The sequence below is a fragment of the Tympanuchus pallidicinctus genome, unplaced genomic scaffold, assembly GCF_026119805.1.
Source record: "Tympanuchus pallidicinctus isolate F22 unplaced genomic scaffold, pur_lepc_1.0 scaffold3, whole genome shotgun sequence".
In the NCBI taxonomy this organism is placed as follows: domain Eukaryota; kingdom Metazoa; phylum Chordata; class Aves; order Galliformes; family Phasianidae; genus Tympanuchus; species Tympanuchus pallidicinctus.
Window position 1 is genome coordinate 78,339,197 of NW_026294747.1, and position 18,552 is coordinate 78,357,748.

Genomic DNA, 18,552 nt, shown 5'->3' on the forward strand with positions numbered 1-18,552 from the left:
AAATATATACATATGCCAACATCAAAGGGAGCATCAAAACAAAACAAGCCAAAAATGTACTTTGCTACTGTGTACACTTTATTACAACCAGAACAGACTTCAGCAGGCTCCTTTTGTTTTTCATGACAAAGACAGAAATTATTTGGATTTCCAGAAGCACATGCAGGTGAGAGGAACAAAAACTCCTACCCTTTTGCTAAGGTGGCAGCATGAAAATTGATCTGCAATTATACATAGTAGCAAATGGAATGTTTTTAAATACAAATATCCTAACTCCAGAAACAAGGCTTCTAATGGCTTACATAGTGTTTTTACATATTGAAGCAAAAAGGTCAAATTTCAGGGCCTTCCAAGGTTTTACTATGGTGTTGGATAGCATACACATCAAAGTCAATATTCTTCATTGCAGCTGAAAAGGAAAAAGGAGTACCTGTAGTGTGAAGTTGGTTGGCTTTATTAACATGGAATAGAAGAGTACAAAATGATTCTGCCTGCCTCCTAACAATGGCCATTTTTGTAGATTTTATTTTGCTTTTTTTTAAAAAAAAAAAAAAAAAAAAAAAAACTTGCTCTTGATTTTTAAATGGAAAAACTATGCTCCCTTATTATTCAAAAGCGATGCGTGCATCTTCTCCAAAGGAAACTGCAGATACATCATTCAAAGTGCCATTGTAGACACGGTAATTAGAGACATTCTTTTCCATTCAGTCTGTGAAACCCACCAGACAAGGAATAAAGTAAGACCCTCACAAGTGAAGACTGCACAGAAACCTTTGAAATGAGAGTGAAAAAATAAAGGTAAGTGATATTAAAGAAAATACTAGAAAAATTAATTGGAGAATGAGGTATTAAGCAGTTCTCCAGCATAAATCTGATGTTCCTGTCATCTAGATGAAATCAGAAAACTATAACAGCAGCCTAGATTTGATCAGCAAAATATGTCCATGCTATTAAAAGCAGATTTATCTCCTCTTATCTAAGCATTTGCAATCTGACAAAATCATATGAAGTTCTGGTTACTCAAACTCGTTTTAGGTCCCCCTTCAAAACTTCTGAAGAGTCACTGTATGAAGGCAATATGCATCCCCACACCTGCTAAGAAGCACGTGATACTGCTATCTTGTTTTTCACGGTTGTTATACTGCTGTATAGGTATTCTGTCTTCTTTGACATCAAACACACATCTACACAGGTAACAGTTACTAAACAGAGGTGGGTAAATATGTGGCAGCTGATGTTTCAACTGCAAACTCCTGAATATGCTGCCATAACATCAGTGTACCAAATCAAATTTTAACACACTGATCTCAGAATTTTTCCTGGGATGCTTTACAGTAAATCTTCACATCTCTGTTACACTCACATAAATTGAGATGATGGGTAAACAAATTTTAGCTGAGAAATGCACAGAAGGCACTTTCCAGATTTTGCTCCAGTTCATGAAAACCAAGCCACTACAATATTCCTTCTGACATTAATTAACATTTCCGTATTCCTTCATAAAAGAGTTAAACAACAAAGGGTTACACAAAATGTGGTGAGAAGACTTCAGCCTTTCATTGTCAATTTACAAGTAAAGAAGTGAGACGTTCAAAAATTAGGTGTTCTGTTGGAACAGGAATGATGTGTCATTTCCAGGGATTCTGAACTTTCAGACAGATTAACTTTGTGACACTTAGGTTCTTTGCTAAGAAGCTTTTCCACACAGGAGCTGTACATGTTCTTTCCCTCTTTCACCCACATTCAGTGTTCAATATCATAGTAAGACAGAATATACATGAACTTCATCAAAACAATGCATAAATAAGGAAACTGAATAGATCACAGCAGGGAAAACCAGCAATGACATTTTCAGATGATACTAAACTGGCTGAAAGGTGAACTGAAATATAATTCCTGAATACCAGTTAGAGGATAAGTGAAGGAATTAGTGCAGGGACAGCATGTAGCAAACCAGGAGGAAGTGTAACTGAAAAGCACTAGATCAAGGGATGCAACCATGTGAGAAGGCAAAATAATCATTCCTGGTTAATGAAACAAAACAACATGAAGCAATACAGCTCCAAAATAAACTTGGTCTGAAAACTGCACCTGAAATAAAAAAAATAAAAATAGGATGCTAAGACTGAACCTAAAATCAGCACCAATTGTGGTCAACGAAAACATTTTTTTAAGTCAACTAATGCATGAAAGACTAGGAATGTGAATTGTTAAAGTCAGCTGAGCTTTAAGCTTCTCCTTGAATTGGGGCACATGAAGTATGGATTAGAGGTTATTTACACTTCTGGCAGAAATTACACACTTCTAAATACTGCTTCTCTGCTTCTCAGTAAGATAGCTAAAGCATGCAGAGAACACTATCTAAATGACACTGCACGTCCTTTCTACAAAAAAAAAAAAAAAAAAAAAAACACGTCTTCAATCTATTAAAAATGATCTATTATACAAATCCTTGGACTTTCATCCCTCCCCCCCCCCCCCCCCACCTTTTTTTTTGTAGCTGTTAGTGTTACCTTCCAAATTCCACAGACTTTTGTGCTAACACCAAATACAAACAGTCTGTGAGCGTGCTTAAGAATTCTGGAGAACGAAAAAACCAAAACAAAACACGAACATTCCAGTATTGAAACAAGCTGTTCTGGCTAGAAAATCACTGACTGGAACACATCAGCTAGGGCCATGTTTTGTAACCACCTGGCTACAAAGTTAGGCAAAATCAGCCTTCCAAAAGGATTAAGAGGCAGAACACCAGCTCTACTAAACAAAGATTTGTTAGGCAACACATAGATCAGGAGTATAAGGATTACTGAGGTTAATTTACATTATAATGTACAATTGCAACATTTAATTCCAGAAGTATCACACTAAAATACAGTACACAAAAGCAAACAATTTCTGGCACACACATTAACGAGACTGAAAACACAGCTTTGATGCTAAAGCCAACTAGTATTGCTGTAACTGGAATGAGAGTCATCAGAAAAGGTAAGAGGAAACCAGAATGCATTAGATCAAATACAAATGCAAAGTAATACCAATTTTTGTACAAGTAACTCTGATCAGGCATAACAAAATTCCATTTCCATTACCAAAATCCTTTTGCAGCACCATTGCTGCAGAAAGAAAATATGCCTCAAAAAGACACCTGGTTACGTTTCTGAGAAATGCAAGGGTTCCAAATAATGCACATTGCTGCAGAAGAAAATTCAAATTAGAAAGTCAACAAAATTAAGAGGCCTTATCTATTCACATTCCAGAAGGACTAATAAACTTAACCGGCAGAACAGCTGGAAATTGAAAAATTAACAGATGTTTAAGGCAGAAGTGTTTGTGTAAAAACAGCAAATAGAACAAATTGCTAAGCAAGGCCACTAGAGATCAAATGAAGCCCTGAAGGTTGTTCAGCAAAGTGATTTAAATGTCCATAATTCTCCATTAATTCTCTAATTAAGAAGACTTGAATGAAGTTGTGTTATTCATGTTGCACGTTCCAGTTTATAACTCCACCATTTCTCCTCCAACTCAATTTCTCTCTGTCTTTGGTGTACTCTCTACCAACACACATAGAATACAGTTCTCGTTGTCATTATAAAAAATCAACTTGGAAAAAAATAAATTATGTGCTTTTCATGACAAAATGCAAAATTCTGATCTGTTGCATGGTCCCATGATATGTTTAGCAGCCTCTGAATAGTAGTTTTAGGTTATTAATTGCATGTTAAGCAGAATCACAACTTCTTGTTATCATCCCCCAGATCATTTACTAGCTATCTAGTTTGCTTTGGTAGATAAAGCCATCTAATAGTCATGACACCCTTGTATTCTATTCAGGAAGTAATAAAACCTAGACTTGGGTAAGTTTGGAATTCATGTATAGACCTTAGTCTGTAAGGGTAACCATGATATGCAGAATTACCACTTGTCCTGTATTGGAAAAAGACATCACATCTGTCATAAAACTAGATAAAACTATGAAACATGGTTGTCAGTTCATGATTAAAATAAAATAGTTATGTAAATTATTTTTTAACATTGTGTTAAATATATTCACATGATCACCATAGCTATACGTAATGGCCACTACTGTAATCACACACTATATGTACATAACATATATTCCACAACAGTTTGCAAGTGTTGAGGTTTTCACAGACTAGCCAATTTTACCAGACATAAATAATCTTGTACCAATTTTTAGCCGTTTTAAAAGGAATTAAGTGTCCTAAATATATCCATTCCTCTGCAAAATTAAAAAAAAAAATCCTAAAAAGTCAGTGCAAATTGAACTTGTTCACCAAGATAGATTCTTATTAAGCTGAAGATAAACAAAGTTTAAGAGATTAAAGGAAGAAACTCAAAGCATTGTCAACTGCCTTTAGCAGAGGTTAAAGAAGATTAGGAATCAGAAGTCCCGGATCCTATAGCAGAGCCTTCTGTGAATAGCTATGCTGTGGCTGTTGAGTAGGTGGAGGCTGTGTTTGCTGTGGAGGTGCTTGTTGGCTGCCAGCTGTCTGTGGCAGAGGTGTAGATGCTAAGTTATAGTTTGGCACCTGGGACATATTAGTTCCAGCATTCTGATAAGCAGCAACATCAACAGCAGCAGGTGGTGGACTATACACTGAAGCCTGGTTAGAGTAAGTATTTCCAGCAACCATTGCACTGAAAAATAAAAGAAAATGAAAACTTTAAAAGTCAGTTCAAAAACATTTTACAAACAGAAAGTTGTGTTAGTAACTTTTAATGCTTTAACTGTGCTATATAAAAACACATAGGAAAAGCTACCTTCCAGCTCTGGACAGCTGCATATTTAAATTTGTAGACAATGAATATCCCAATTAAAACATACTCCTCAGACTTACACACACCAAATACACTAGATTTTGAATTAGACTGAATCTATAGTATATTTTAAATGTGCAATCCAGAACTCCATCCTTTTTCTGTTTCTTATCCTAAGAACCACTCAATAGTTTTACTGAGTATTCTGAGCCCATGCACTTCATTCTCAAAAGGAGCAGAATTCTGAAGCTAGTATGATGTGATCTACACCTTCTCAGAAATAACACAAGACAAAGCAGCAGACAATTTTCATCATTAAACATCCACATAATCTTTATACAAATATGTGTGTGTATATATATGTATATAAATATCCACTGACATACCCACACATAGAAATGTTTGAAATTTGTCAGAAATTTTGACAAAGCACACACCACCAGTAAAAAGCACCACTGCAACTAATTGCTACTAATTGAAGCAGGCTTCAGTAGTGATTAAAATTACACTTCTACAAGACAATTTTTCTCCTTAAAATATCATTTGTGGTCTTTTATATTTGTACTGATTTAAGCCTAAGTAGGAAAATACTTAAAATTACTTTGTGTACGACGTCTGTGCAGGCTGACCAGGTAGTACTGAGCTGGCAGATGGAGTAACTGTGCCTTGGCTGAGAGAAGAGAGCTGTTCTGGAGGAAGATTATAACCTTGAATGTGGCCCATCTGTGCACTCCCTGCCACCAAATATGCATTACCTTGAGGTTGCCCTGGATAAACCTAGAAAGTTAAATAAAGGAATAGTAAGAATAAAATAAAGCAAAATTTTGGTAGTTAAAGACTGACTGAAGAACATAAAGACATTTTCTTGAACCCTTTAATCTACAGATACTTTAATAAAAGCCAGTTGATTGTCTTCTTCCAGTAAGTTAGAGCCATTAAAACAGTCAAGAGTGTATTATTTTTCTATCCTTAGCCAACATACAATTTCATGCAAGTAAATGCTTAAAGTGCTATTGTGAAACTGTTTGAGGGCAAAATGAGGTCTTGAGGTCTTATTTTCAATTGAGAATATGGTACAGTTTTGTAACTAGCTGTTTTGTAACTAGTTAGAGTAGACAGAAGATATTTCAGTTATATTCTAAATCATGAGCACATTTTTAAAACCTACACTACTGTTCAGTCCTGAATTATCCAGCTGAACAAAAAATACTAGAAGAAACTGTGAGGTCTCATTCATAACTGAGTTCACATAAGTATGTGATAGACAGCCCTTAAGATCCATAGACCTCAGACAACATTGATCTTTGACCAACAATGCAAAGGCCTGATAAGCTTTAATTTTTCAGCTGCTTATTTTTATGCATGACTTTTTCCTTGACCTAAACTAGTTGAGCAGAAAAGAACTGGAATTGTTAGAACTGGTAAAAGGAGTATCTCTAAAGCTCACAGCTGAAAACACGGAATATTCTAGTCTTACAATGTGCTGAGAGAAAGAACTTCTTGTTCACTGAGAATACTTCTAAGGGAGCAAGATGATTTTATTAATGCAGTGTTGATCATGCACAGGTTTCCAGCTCCTAGGATGGAAGAGGCAGCAGCAGCAGGGCAAAAAGAGAAAATACACACCTCTTTGCAACCAGCACATCTCACCATATTTTATATAGAACTTGTAGTTTCAAAATCAATCAATTTTCAGTATACATTTATTCCAGGAATGCACATAAGTATATTGCAAATAAAACACTTGAGTAACATTTGAGCAAGTCAAATGCAGCTTAGTATATGCTTGAAAATGTCAGCAGCTATTAAAGTTTATGTACATACCTGAGAGCCAGAAACACCGGATGACTGCATATAATACTGTTGGTTTTGTAGCTTTGCATACATGGAATACATTGGGTCTTCATTCATCAATTTGTTATACAAAGAAAGAGCCTCCATTGCTTTAACATTGAGCTCTGAAAGTTCTGAATGTTTCCTAGAAAATAGGTAATATGGTTTATTCTACAGTTCAGATATCTTCAATACAGAACAGACAATATAGGGCAACTTTCACAAGGGGAGATCAGCAACATACTCCTTCTACCTGTGATGTCTGCTGAGTGCCATAATGTCAAATGACAGAATACTATAACATATGATGAGACCAGGGAAAAGAAATCCCTCATACCTCCTCACAGCTACTAGTAAATACACCTATTTACTTTGCAAGTATCCACAGAAACAATTAGGATTATCACTGAGTAGCAACACTCATATTTCTAAGAATGAGTCTTGAGTCAAAACACATATGTGCTTTTTTACCTGTCTATATCTTTTAATTTTTCATCTATGAGGGGTCCCATCTGGTGGCACATTGCTAGAAAAGAAGAACATTAAAAGATTTAATGTTATAAATAAAGATTTCTATGCATCCAGTAAGAAAACAGCTTAAAGAAAATTATCAGATAAAAATGTGTAAGTGAAAATCAAAAAGAAGAAACAAAAAAAAAGCAAAAACGAAAGAAAAATTAATATTAGTGCAATAATTAATTAACAGTACCACACAGAAATCACCTACGAGAACAATTAAGGGGAAAACAGATTGCAGTGGTTCAAATCCTGCACATCAAAGACACAGCACATTGCTCTTTCACTGTAATCCTAACTGGATGAGAGAGATCCTGTTGAGTAAGGCTTTTACAAACCACTAAGACATTACATGTAAAAACCAACACAGAGAAGCAATGAACTATTTAATAACTGGGAGATGTGCTTAATAAGCAATATCTCAGTCTTATTTGGTGAATAAATAAGACTGCAGAAAAACAAACAAACAAACAAACAATTACAAAGTATCAGAATTCTGAATATCCAGAAACAAAAACTTTATCTGGGTTCAAGAGGCAAGTGAGGTTGGTAAGAGGATGTTGAATTTCCCTTATGAAGTTGATGAAATCAGCAATGGCACTTTTGGCTTCAAGATGGAGGCATCACTTCTGCAATTTTACACTTCATACTGAAAACGCATGTAAAAGATCTCCTGATCAGGACAAAGATGTCACATAAATCAGGATCAGCTGGTAAACTTAAGCAGCTAATAAGAACTTAGAGAGTATCCTATTTTATTCATAGTTGAAAAATCTACATGCAAAGTGCACAGTCTCTAGACATCTAGATTCATTCAGAATATGCCATTTTCTTAACAAAGTCTGTTTCCATCTGGATTGTAAATTTAAACCAATGTTTTGTTCCGTAGTGAGTAAGTTTCTTTACTTCCTTCTCCAAACTTCCCTTCTAAAGCCTTTGTTGCATTTATCAGCCCAGGCAGAATAGTATGTAATGCCTCTTTGGTATTCTGAATAAATCTGAGTGTAAAGGACTAGTTTAAGATATCTGTAGTACTTTATAAGGTACTTCTTAACAATACAATCCAACAGAAACATGAATGCAGGTGAAAAGCAAATAGGACAACCAGAGGTCTATTCTAAGTCCCAGTAGTATTTTTCTTCCTCTCATGGAGTCTTCCTTACATGCCTTTTGTAACTCAAGCTGTGCTACTCCACGAGGGAAAATAGATCTGAGAATACTAAGTTAAGTATTCCTGGGTCTTGAAAAGTGAAAAAAGCTCTAATGCAGTTTCACTGAGAGAAAGAGTGGGCTTTCTTCAAATAAAAATTTTGCACTTCGGTCTCTCAGATGTGGGAAATTGGAAGGAAGATGACAGTTAAGGCTCAAAGAGTTTCTTCAGGCAGGATTGTGGTGTACATATGAAGTAGTTTCAGCTAAGTTTCAGTTTGTTTTGATTTGGGTATTTACTAAAGATGAAAATAACAAAAATAAGATTCTCTTACCCTCAAGATGAAGTAATTCGGGGAGGTCTGGCTGGTCATCAGTTGGATCTGCACTCTGCAACATCTGCAGGAGCTGGTCCATTTTATCCTGGAACATAAATTGCATAATTAGTGTAGAGGGAACAGGGAAGAGTTAGCACTTTCAGCTTTAAGAAAACACAAATCACATGTGCTACTTCACAGGAAAGAAGATGTTTGAATAAGGAAGAGAAAAATGATTAAAAACAAATGTTAGCAACAAGTGTAATGTGCAGTATACCCCTTTAATTCTAAAATCCTTCTAAACAGTATTTTCAGGAGAGTTTCTGGGTCTCCTCTACTTATTATTTATGCAACACTACCACCTAGTGGGATTAGTGCAATTGTTTTGACAGAAAACACAGTACTTAGAACAAAGACATAGGTACTCCAACTACGTTCACTGGAAAAAAACACACATTTTGTTTGTGCATGCTGTCTATCAGTACATAAACAGTGCTGTTATTAATATATATGGAAGGGTTTTTTTTATGATGATATTCAGAGGGGTTGTATGGTTTAATTCAGTATATTACATTGCTGATTAACCCATTTAAATATTTTTACATATACCAAGGGGAAAAAATTAAAATGTATGAACTCTTTGAAAAGTATGTCTTGCTATAAACTATACTTCTTAACCAACCGTTACTTATAAATAATTAGTAATTACTTCTTAGCTGAGTGTATCAAATAAATAGCCTATAATGGGGCAGTTACACAGGCAGCATCATAGAGGAAACTAAAAACATGTCTTTTTCCTCTGAACTCTGGGAAACAAGCCAAATTAACTACTTCCTTAGAAGATTGTACTATGGGAAGTTTAAATATAAAACAAAATAGAATCAAAGAACGCAAAGCTGGAAGGCACCTCAACACCCCAAGGCCCAAGATAAGCCATTTCTGTACCACACAAACTTACAGATATCTCTTAGAAGGAAAAGTATTTGAGAAAGGGATAGATGAGGCAGGATAAATAGGATTTTAGGGAGGCGGTAACTAAATTTTCATTTCACAAAACAATGACAAAAAAGTTGAGAAAGATGTAGAAGGCCATGGGAGAAAAAGGGAAAAATTCTGAACAGATCTTTTTCTCTTGGAGAAAGAAAAAGGTGGGGAAAAACAGTCTGGTCTGAGGGGCTCCTGGGTGCTCTGCAGAATCACTGAGCTGAAATCACGTGAATCTTATTAAGTATTACTTAGAATAACAAGTTCACAGTTTTCAGAGAAGGAAAAAGATTTTTCAGAGTGGGGGAAAACAATGGTGGTTATATTGGAAATAAATCTAAGACAGCACTTAAAATGGGTGTATCTGAGGTATCTAGAAGTACTTAAAGCACAACTTTAGAGCAAATGCATCACTCCATGCCAAGCACCTAGTTTGCATGGAAACAGCCCTACAGTCCTGAACCATGGCCCTGAATTGAACAAAGTCTCCAAAGTCAGTTTTATAAATTCCTAAGAACTTCAAGATACATTAGCACATTAGGGCACTGCAGATAATCAACTTTTCTGCCTCATTCTTTTTGGCTACATTCTTTTAATAGTCCAAATTGCTTTTGAGATACAGGATGAAAGGGTTAAAAATCACATGTTTAAGTGTAAGAGGTTGAAAAATCAATATTTGTTTCACGCTTACTTCATCAATATAAACTGGTTCAGGCTCAGGTTCTATTGTTTCTACTTGAACTTCATCACTGAACTGCACTGTTTTCTTCTCAGCTTTCACTGTAAGATAAATAGGCAGCTCTTATTTTTTAAAATAAACAAAACAAGGGCAATGTTACAGAGCTAGCAGATCTGCAGATCTTTGTATCTGAAACTGAAAAACAAAAATTAATTTGACATTTGAAGGACAAAAGTATTTTCATACACAAACTCGTTTACAATCAATCAATCAACAATTCATATAAGGTCAATGGAAGCACATTTTAGAAAGTAAATGCCTTTGTTGTAGTCTCCCTCTATATTACACTTATTAGTAAGCCATCAAGAAAACACACTAAGAGATATATTGGAAGAAATAGGGCTTGTGAGTTAAAAGTAAGAGAAAACTGGGAAAATCATCTACAACAAAACCGTTCTCTTTTTCCCAGAGTCAAGTATAGAACTGGAAGTTGTGTCAAATTTCTTTCTCAGTCAAATATCACTAACTGACCAGAGGCCTTCAGTTTTTTCTTAAATCACTTATCATTGCAACCAGGTAAAAAGATCATTAGGGAATAAACTGCTGGTTTTGGGGTTTTTTTTTGCTTTTAATTTTTACAAATTTTCTCTAGCTGTCAGTAAATTGTTAAACGAGTCTCAAGGAAGCTAATGACTTGTAAGCTGTAGCTGGCATCCTGTTTTTCAACAGACACCAGCATTGGTAGCCACAGACTGGCATACAAAGATGGGACAGTGAGAGCATAGTAAGGACTCTTCAGTTGTACCGTGAATATGACATGAACTGTGACCTAACTCTATCATAAGGGAAAGCAAACATGGATCGTGTACAACTACAGATACGTCCCATGAGCCAAGGCAAGGCTTAACACACATACATAAATATAACGTTACTTACTCATTTCTGGCTCAGCAGAAAGATCAGCTGTAACAAAATTAGATGGAAACAGTCCTATACCCTGATGAGTTTCACCTTTCCACCAATTCGGATCACTGCAAGATTTTAAAAAGTAAAAATTAAAAACCCATGCTCACAAGAAATTTTCCCAAGACCTGCACTGTACAAGGCATTTATACTACTTGTACATAAACACAATTTGCATATATGCAGACATCTTCATATAATAATAATTACGTAATTACATTTGTAGATCAAAAATCTAGGAGATCATTAAATAAAATATCTAATGTATAAACATATTTTATTGCAACTGTATTCCAATGTATGTTTCCAATATAGCATACACCATTACTCCTGACTGATTTTAAGTCTAATACACTTCTAATAGGCATTCTATTCAAGTTACCTGTCATCAAGGATAGTTATAAGTTCTCCAGCCTTAAAGGTTAATTCATTGTCTTCAGCAGCCTCAAAATCATAGATCGCACGAACCTTTCGGCCCTCATGTTTGTGATTTGTTAAAAGGCTTGAGGTGCTTGGATACAAACTGGAAAGTGTTGTTTGCTGTTGTCTTTGTTCTTTTAGCGACAGTTCAATTGCTACAAAAGAAGAGTTATCTAGATGAAAATCCCCTATATAGATGTGTAGAATGACTTGAAAACTTAACACTATGAAAATATTTAGTATAATTCCACTCCTGTTGCACTGTAACCGACTTCTACCTCTCCTGTAAAAATATGATAACAAATTAAATGACGTTTTACAACTGTAGAGCAAAAATTCTGCTCCTAAGTGTTTCCGTTTTATTAGATATTTACCTTCAAATTCTTTAGGTCAGCAAGTAAAGGACTCACCTTTAGCTAAATCTTCTTCTTCTTTCTTGTTAGCTGCTGCACCAGGATCTTTGGCAACCAGGGCTGGACTTGCTTTTGCCTGCTCAGCAGCCTAGACAAAAATAAAAGATGTAGAAGTAAAAATTGAAAAACTGTCACGATGCATTAACATTCACTATCTAGATTTGTATTCATCTATATTTCAGGAGGAAATTCATTACTCAGAGGACAGTGAGAAACTGGCACTGCTGCCCAGAGAGCTGTGGGTGCCCCATCCCTGGAGATGTTCAAATTCAGGTTGAATGGGGCCCTGGGCAGCCTGAGCTGGAGGGGGGCAGCCCTGCCCATGGCACGGGGTTGGAACTGGATGGAACTTTCTAACTCAGGACGTTCTTTGATTCTATGATTCTGTGATTGGTGATACAAAAATCAAAAAAAGCCAGAGCATTTCAGCCCTCAAGTGAATGCTTTACTTAGACAAGAACAATTTCATTTTGTTTGCCAAATGCATTATAGTATTCAAGACTAGAAATACTAAAATCCAAAACTGAGGATAAAAAGAATTTCTGATTTTTTTGTATTACTACTGTTGTACTATACCTGTGAACCAATAGCTGGGAAAGTAACTCCTTGCTCCTTCAGATTTTTTATCATGGCAGATATTAAACTAAGCTGTGGATCATTCTTGAATTCATCAGTCCATTCCACCATAAGGGCTTTCAGCTTTTCACAAACTTTTGGATGACCCTATAGAAAAATAAAAATTAATTAAATAATGTAGGAATATGTTCTTAATTCTTTAATTTCACATACGTTCATGCTACTTCCAACATAAGCTGTATGTACATTTGAAAACATGTACATCAATAAGTGATAACTTTTATTAGAAAGGGAGAAGAATATACCAGTGTTCAGTGTCATGTTTAATGACCTTTGGATACAGCACTTCAGCAATATGGACTAGCCACAAAACACAGTATACAAAGTTACAAAAAAGCCTTTTATCATCTCCATTTCACTGCACGTCTGTACGTAGTATTTTATTGTTTTAATTGAATGTGAAAATGAATGTAGGTATTTACCATTGAATCTCACTCCACAAAGCTATTTCTCAGTCAGTCTTCCCACTAATCTTTTATGTTTCTCTCAAAATCTCCTCTTTTCCTCGTATTCTCCTCCCAAAATTTTCAGTCCTCCATTCCAATCTCAGGTTACCCCAGCTATCAATCTGATTCAGCGTTTACATGAATCATATAAATCAATGCAGTACATTACCTTATTCAACACATTGCTTACTTCACTGGCAAAGTCTCTTGAACAGACTTCTAAATGAAAGATTTTACCACAGTTTGATACACATGCTCCTAGAAGCTAAAGAAAGAAAGATTAAAACTCAGAGTTCATGTAATATAGCTTTTTAGGAAAGAAGAGGACTACATTGAAATTAACCTACTGTTAAAGCCTGCATAGCAACATGGGGATCCTTATGGTTCACTCTCTTCATAATGGAACGAAGACAATCCTTAGGCCTAAAGCAAGACAAGACAGCTTTCAAGTTAGTTTTGCACATTCCTCACTGCACACATGAGAATGCATGACAATGCCAGCAGGCAGTTCTCCTGAACACAGCCAGTACATTCTTCAGTGGCTTATAAGGGTAACATCAAATAAAAAATATTATAATAAATAATGAAAACAAATAAAAAGCAACCATTAGCTGTTCTAGTCACTTCTGTCTGTAGGACTGCTAGCTTCCTTAGTTATCAGAACATCAAAAAGAATATATATTTTTTTAATTTGAGATTACTATTTGCTCCATGCTCATCAATTACTGGCAAAAGTTACCCCTCAATAAGCCCAGCTTCACATTCAACACACCCTTCTCTATACTTAACAAGTAATAGGAACCTTATTTCTTTTAGTAGATATAGAATCAGCATGAGTAATTAATGGTTAGTTAGTAAATTAGGGTGATAATTACCTACACATAGATTTCCTTAAAATCTACAACTCCTCTATATTCCACATACACATCTAAAGAACACCACTACACTCCTCAGAATCAGTTTTAATCTATATAACACTCATAGAGAAAATACACAGCAAACCAGTAAGTGCTTAGGAAAAACAAAAAAACAGCATTAGATATTGCACATAAGTGTTTCAAATGAGTTAAATATGAAATTCAAGTTCTACCTATGTTGCCCTACATAGACATAATGGGAAAAGGGAATTCAAGAAACAACTTGAGCAGATTTTCAGACACTGCTCAGTGTACTTCAAATTTTGTGCCTTTCAGTTATTTAGTTGCATTTTTGGAGGTGGTTGAACGCTGAGCAAGGCTGAAGCAGAATTATCAAGAACATACAAGCACTATCTATTGAACAGCCACGAAGGAGGTAAAAGCAGGAGAAGAGGGAAAAAGAATGGTACATTTAAACTAAGGGATTTCACACATTTATGGAGTATTTACAGTGACTTTTGGAAGCAAAACCAGTTTTCTATGGAACTGATATCCAGAAACTAATATGAAACTTCGGTATAAGTTACACTACTGCTTGGCTATACTATATTTGGCAGTGTCTACATTTTACAGAAATGTCTCTCTCATGTTTAGTAGTACTAATTATAGAAAATGCTATCACGTAGCAAGGCTACATGCTGTTCAGTGTATACCTTCATATAACCAATTATTATTACAAATGAAAGCCATAAGACAAGCACCGTTCATTACCTACTAATTAACCAAGACTTCTCCTGTTCGCTACACCTGAGAAAGAATACATGATAAAACTTACAAAAATATCTGTGGTGTTGTTTTTTTTTTTTCTTTTCTAAATGAATGCCATTATATATAAATAAGTGCATTAACTTATGAGCAGTGTGCACAACCATGGACATTAATTACCAAGCCAGCATTTACAAAAGCAGGCTACAGAATCAAGAATTTAGCAGTCCAGGAATAGGACCACAACACCATTAGTCTAAGAGGATTTTATTATGGAAGCTATTTCTATAAAGTAATAAAGTGACAATAAAGTTTCAAAATCAAATGATCTTCCATATTTGTCAAATACAATTTTGAAAAACGTTAAAAGAACAGAAAACCCACAACAACAAAAAACACTAAACCACAGTAATTCATAAGAACTTCCAAAAATGTGAGCAAATAGATGTTTTTAACAGAAACAATCAATATTTGAACGTCACTGCTTTTTCATAATGCTTTTAAAAAGATCTTCAGATTAATTCTACACCAAGAAAAAAATCATGCTTACTAATGCTCAGTTCACCGATTAAACTTCAAGTATCCCTACTGTAGACAGAACAAATATCCTTACTTTCATTTCAAATTAATTTGTTATGCAATTTAGATAAGAAATGATGAAAAGCACTAAGCAGAAATTAGAGGAGAGGCGTGTGTTCCACAAGAATAAAATTCTGTCTATTAAGCACTTTCTCCAGGCCATGCTTCACAAACATTTGCCTGCAATTCTGCTCTAATAACTTCATAATCAAAGCTTCAAAGGCAGCACAGTGAGGGAGGGTAACAAATCAGTAGGTGGAAGGTTGGGAAGGATAAGGTAGAAACTTTGATACATTGATTACATACTACATAATATATTCAGAAAACATTGCAATAAAATTCAGTTTTAGAGAGTAAAATAACGCATTTGAATGGTAGGTACACCCACTAGTTTCTTAACAAATACATTAACTGCAATTGGAAGCTAATATACTACTTTGTCAGCAATTTATTCTGTTTATTATCCAAACTAACTGCCTATTAGACTCAAGACTACCCAGGTGACTCAGCTGTTCTGCTTGCTCCATTAGAAACCAGTAAGGCAGAGTATCTTGATCACTCTGTGAGACACACTGTGATGACTACACAATATGTTGCTTACAGTGAGTAACTTTGGGGGCAAAAAAAGATGGGAAGTAGTTTGGAAGACTGCTTTTGTACAAGAGGCGTGGAAACAACCAAGGAGAATCAGCTGACCAAAATCCCTGCTCCATAATCAACCCACAAGGAACCACAAAGTTACACAACCAGCAAAACAGACAAACCATTCCTGAGTGACAGCTTTTCTACATCCAAATTTCCCTCCAACAGAATGCTGGAGCAAATGTTTCTGTTTCCTCAGCCATTGCTGTCTTCTCTCATTTGCTGACTTCATTTTTTTTTCCAGTCCATCATTTTTATTAACTAATATTCCCACAGAAAAATTGAGGTAGTGATTGTTTCAAACAAACTAGGTTAAAACAAAAGTTACCACCCTGTCAAAACCAAATGCACACAATTACAGTATTAGCCTTGAAGTATGACAAATAAGAATGCAAGATGGGTGCACCTCATACTAGAACATATCCTGTTAGGTTTCCCTTTTATCCATTACAAGCATAATTCCACTATCATAACGTGGTCTTACTAAGAGTTGATAAAGTACTGATTAAGTTGTGACAGCATTTCTATTCCAAGCCAACAAGATGCAAAATCCGTACATTCCCTGTACTAAGATGATTTAAAACACAAGTAAAACACAATCAAAGGTTTTAATATACAAACAGGCTTTCAATAACGTTGTCTAAAAAAGCAGAAAAACAAATTGCATCTAATGGTAACAATCTTAGTTTTACACATCTTTTCATGTTGAAAAGGCAACTTGCTCAGCAGTTTCAGATACTGCCAATGTCCCCAAAACACGACGCAAAAAAATGCACGATGCAACTGCAAAACTGCATTACTTACCAAAAAGCATTCAGAGATTATAAAGCTACTGACTCAGCCATATCTTAGATCACCCTCAGAAGCTGATATGCAATACAATATCCAATTCCACAATGCACGTGGCAATACTTTACACATGCTAATGTAAAAAGGTGCATTATTCAAAATATTACTGAATTTACTGTCTTTAGGCTGTTTTCTATGAAAATTGTATCAACTCTACTCAGTGAGTTCTTGAACTTCACTAAAAATTAAGAAAGCAGTCAATTAAAGTTGGAGATTTGGTGGAATTCCAACTTGATAAAACTGTTCGTTGGTTGGATCAAAGAAGAGCCAATTAGAAGATGATTTTCTGTCACCAAGCTACAGCAATATAAAGCAATATACAGTAGCACAAGTGTATGTATCCAGCTAGCAATTCCGCTACTAAACTATGGTTAATTTATCTCAGGAGAAAATAAATATTTGCAGCACAACAGTTTTCCAACAACTACTCTGAAAGCAAACAAACAGATAAATGAGACAATGTACAATGTAACAGTACATAACAAAATGTTACACTTCATAAAGGAAAATAATCCGCTTTGGTGTATGGTGGTTTATGTTCAAAATGTTGAAAGGCATGCTATTCAAAGACTGTACAAAAGACAATCAATAAAGTGGAGACAATACAGTATAAGGTTCTGCCAAACAGAACAGTTCGCATTAGACAAAAACTGGTGAAAAAACTAAAGCAGAAGCTAGTTCCAATGATTAGTACCCTTGCCACAATAACTTAAATTGCAGAAGAGTTATTAAGTGTAGCTTATCTGATTTAAACTTAATGGGAAACATTGACTTGCTTTACCTTGCTATACCATGACAAAATTCCATACAAACAAAGAAAACTCACTATCAGCAAGTTTTTAACAGATTGTGCTTGCTATTCAGCAGTGAGTCAGCTGGCAGCATATTACAAGCAGGGTAAGTATTAGAAAGGTTAAAGTCACAGCAGGACAAAACCACTGTTGTTTTTTTGTTTTGTTTCGTTTCGTTTTCAAAATCGTAACAGAAATTCCAGCTGTCATGGATGTTGCCAGAAGATCACTGGCTTTATCTGCATTTCCAAGCAGCTGTCTCTTGCAGCTAAATACATTTAAGCACTGTTTAGGGTAAGCCACTGTAGGCTGAATTTTGCCTGGGCAAAAGTGGTGAAATAGAATACTGAGGTCTTCAATAACACTGTTGTTGCAGACTCAGCGTCAACATACATGGAATAGAAACACATTTCACATACAGAGAATAACACAAAACATTATTAACAACTAACCAGTTCTTATTTTTACTGGAGTTAAACACAACAGCACAGAAGTCTCAATATACCTTGCTATTCATAAATACTTCTCCAGACACCACTCTTAATCCCAAGGAACAAGTTAATTTGTGAACCTGTCCCCTGGAACGGAATCAGTGGCATAGCTCTCTTTTTGAACCTTTTCCTTACCTGAAATGTTACAGGGAATGCTTGAGGAAAATATAATTTAAAACTGTCCAAAGTCTAACACAACACTGAATAAAAACAGACATACCAAAATATCATCTTTATGACTTGCTTTCACTTGCTTTTCGAATTATACTTTAACTTTTAATGTATTAAAAAAAAAAAAAGGCTTGTATAATGACTCTGAGATAGCTCATTAAAGGATCAGTAATGAAAGCATGAATAGTCTGTATTAAAGGTGCATTTCATTTAATCACTTTTTTTTTCAAATGAGCATTTCTTAAAGCCGTGATGTAGGACAATAGTTTCAC

The 18,552-nt window shown here is 35.3% G+C and overlaps 1 protein-coding gene across 1 annotated transcript in view; it reads right to left on the reverse strand.

Annotated features, from left to right (window-relative positions):
- Nucleotides 1-551: 551 nt before the first annotated feature.
- Nucleotides 552-18,552, reverse strand: part of STAM (signal transducing adaptor molecule) — a 32,190-nt gene continuing 14,189 nt past the window's right edge. Inside the window, exons 3-14 of the mRNA XM_052696502.1 lie at nt 13,483-13,558; nt 13,305-13,400; nt 12,630-12,776; nt 12,051-12,141; nt 11,603-11,795; nt 11,194-11,288; nt 10,270-10,358; nt 8,613-8,700; nt 7,084-7,138; nt 6,604-6,757; nt 5,381-5,556; nt 552-4,659 (exon numbers count right to left, since the gene is read on the reverse strand). Coding sequence (XP_052552462.1) covers nt 4,419-4,659; nt 5,381-5,556; nt 6,604-6,757; nt 7,084-7,138; nt 8,613-8,700; nt 10,270-10,358; nt 11,194-11,288; nt 11,603-11,795; nt 12,051-12,141; nt 12,630-12,776; nt 13,305-13,400; nt 13,483-13,558 — 1,501 coding nt within the window. The 3' untranslated portion in view covers nt 552-4,418. The remainder of the gene's footprint in view (nt 4,660-5,380; nt 5,557-6,603; nt 6,758-7,083; nt 7,139-8,612; nt 8,701-10,269; nt 10,359-11,193; nt 11,289-11,602; nt 11,796-12,050; nt 12,142-12,629; nt 12,777-13,304; nt 13,401-13,482; nt 13,559-18,552) is intronic.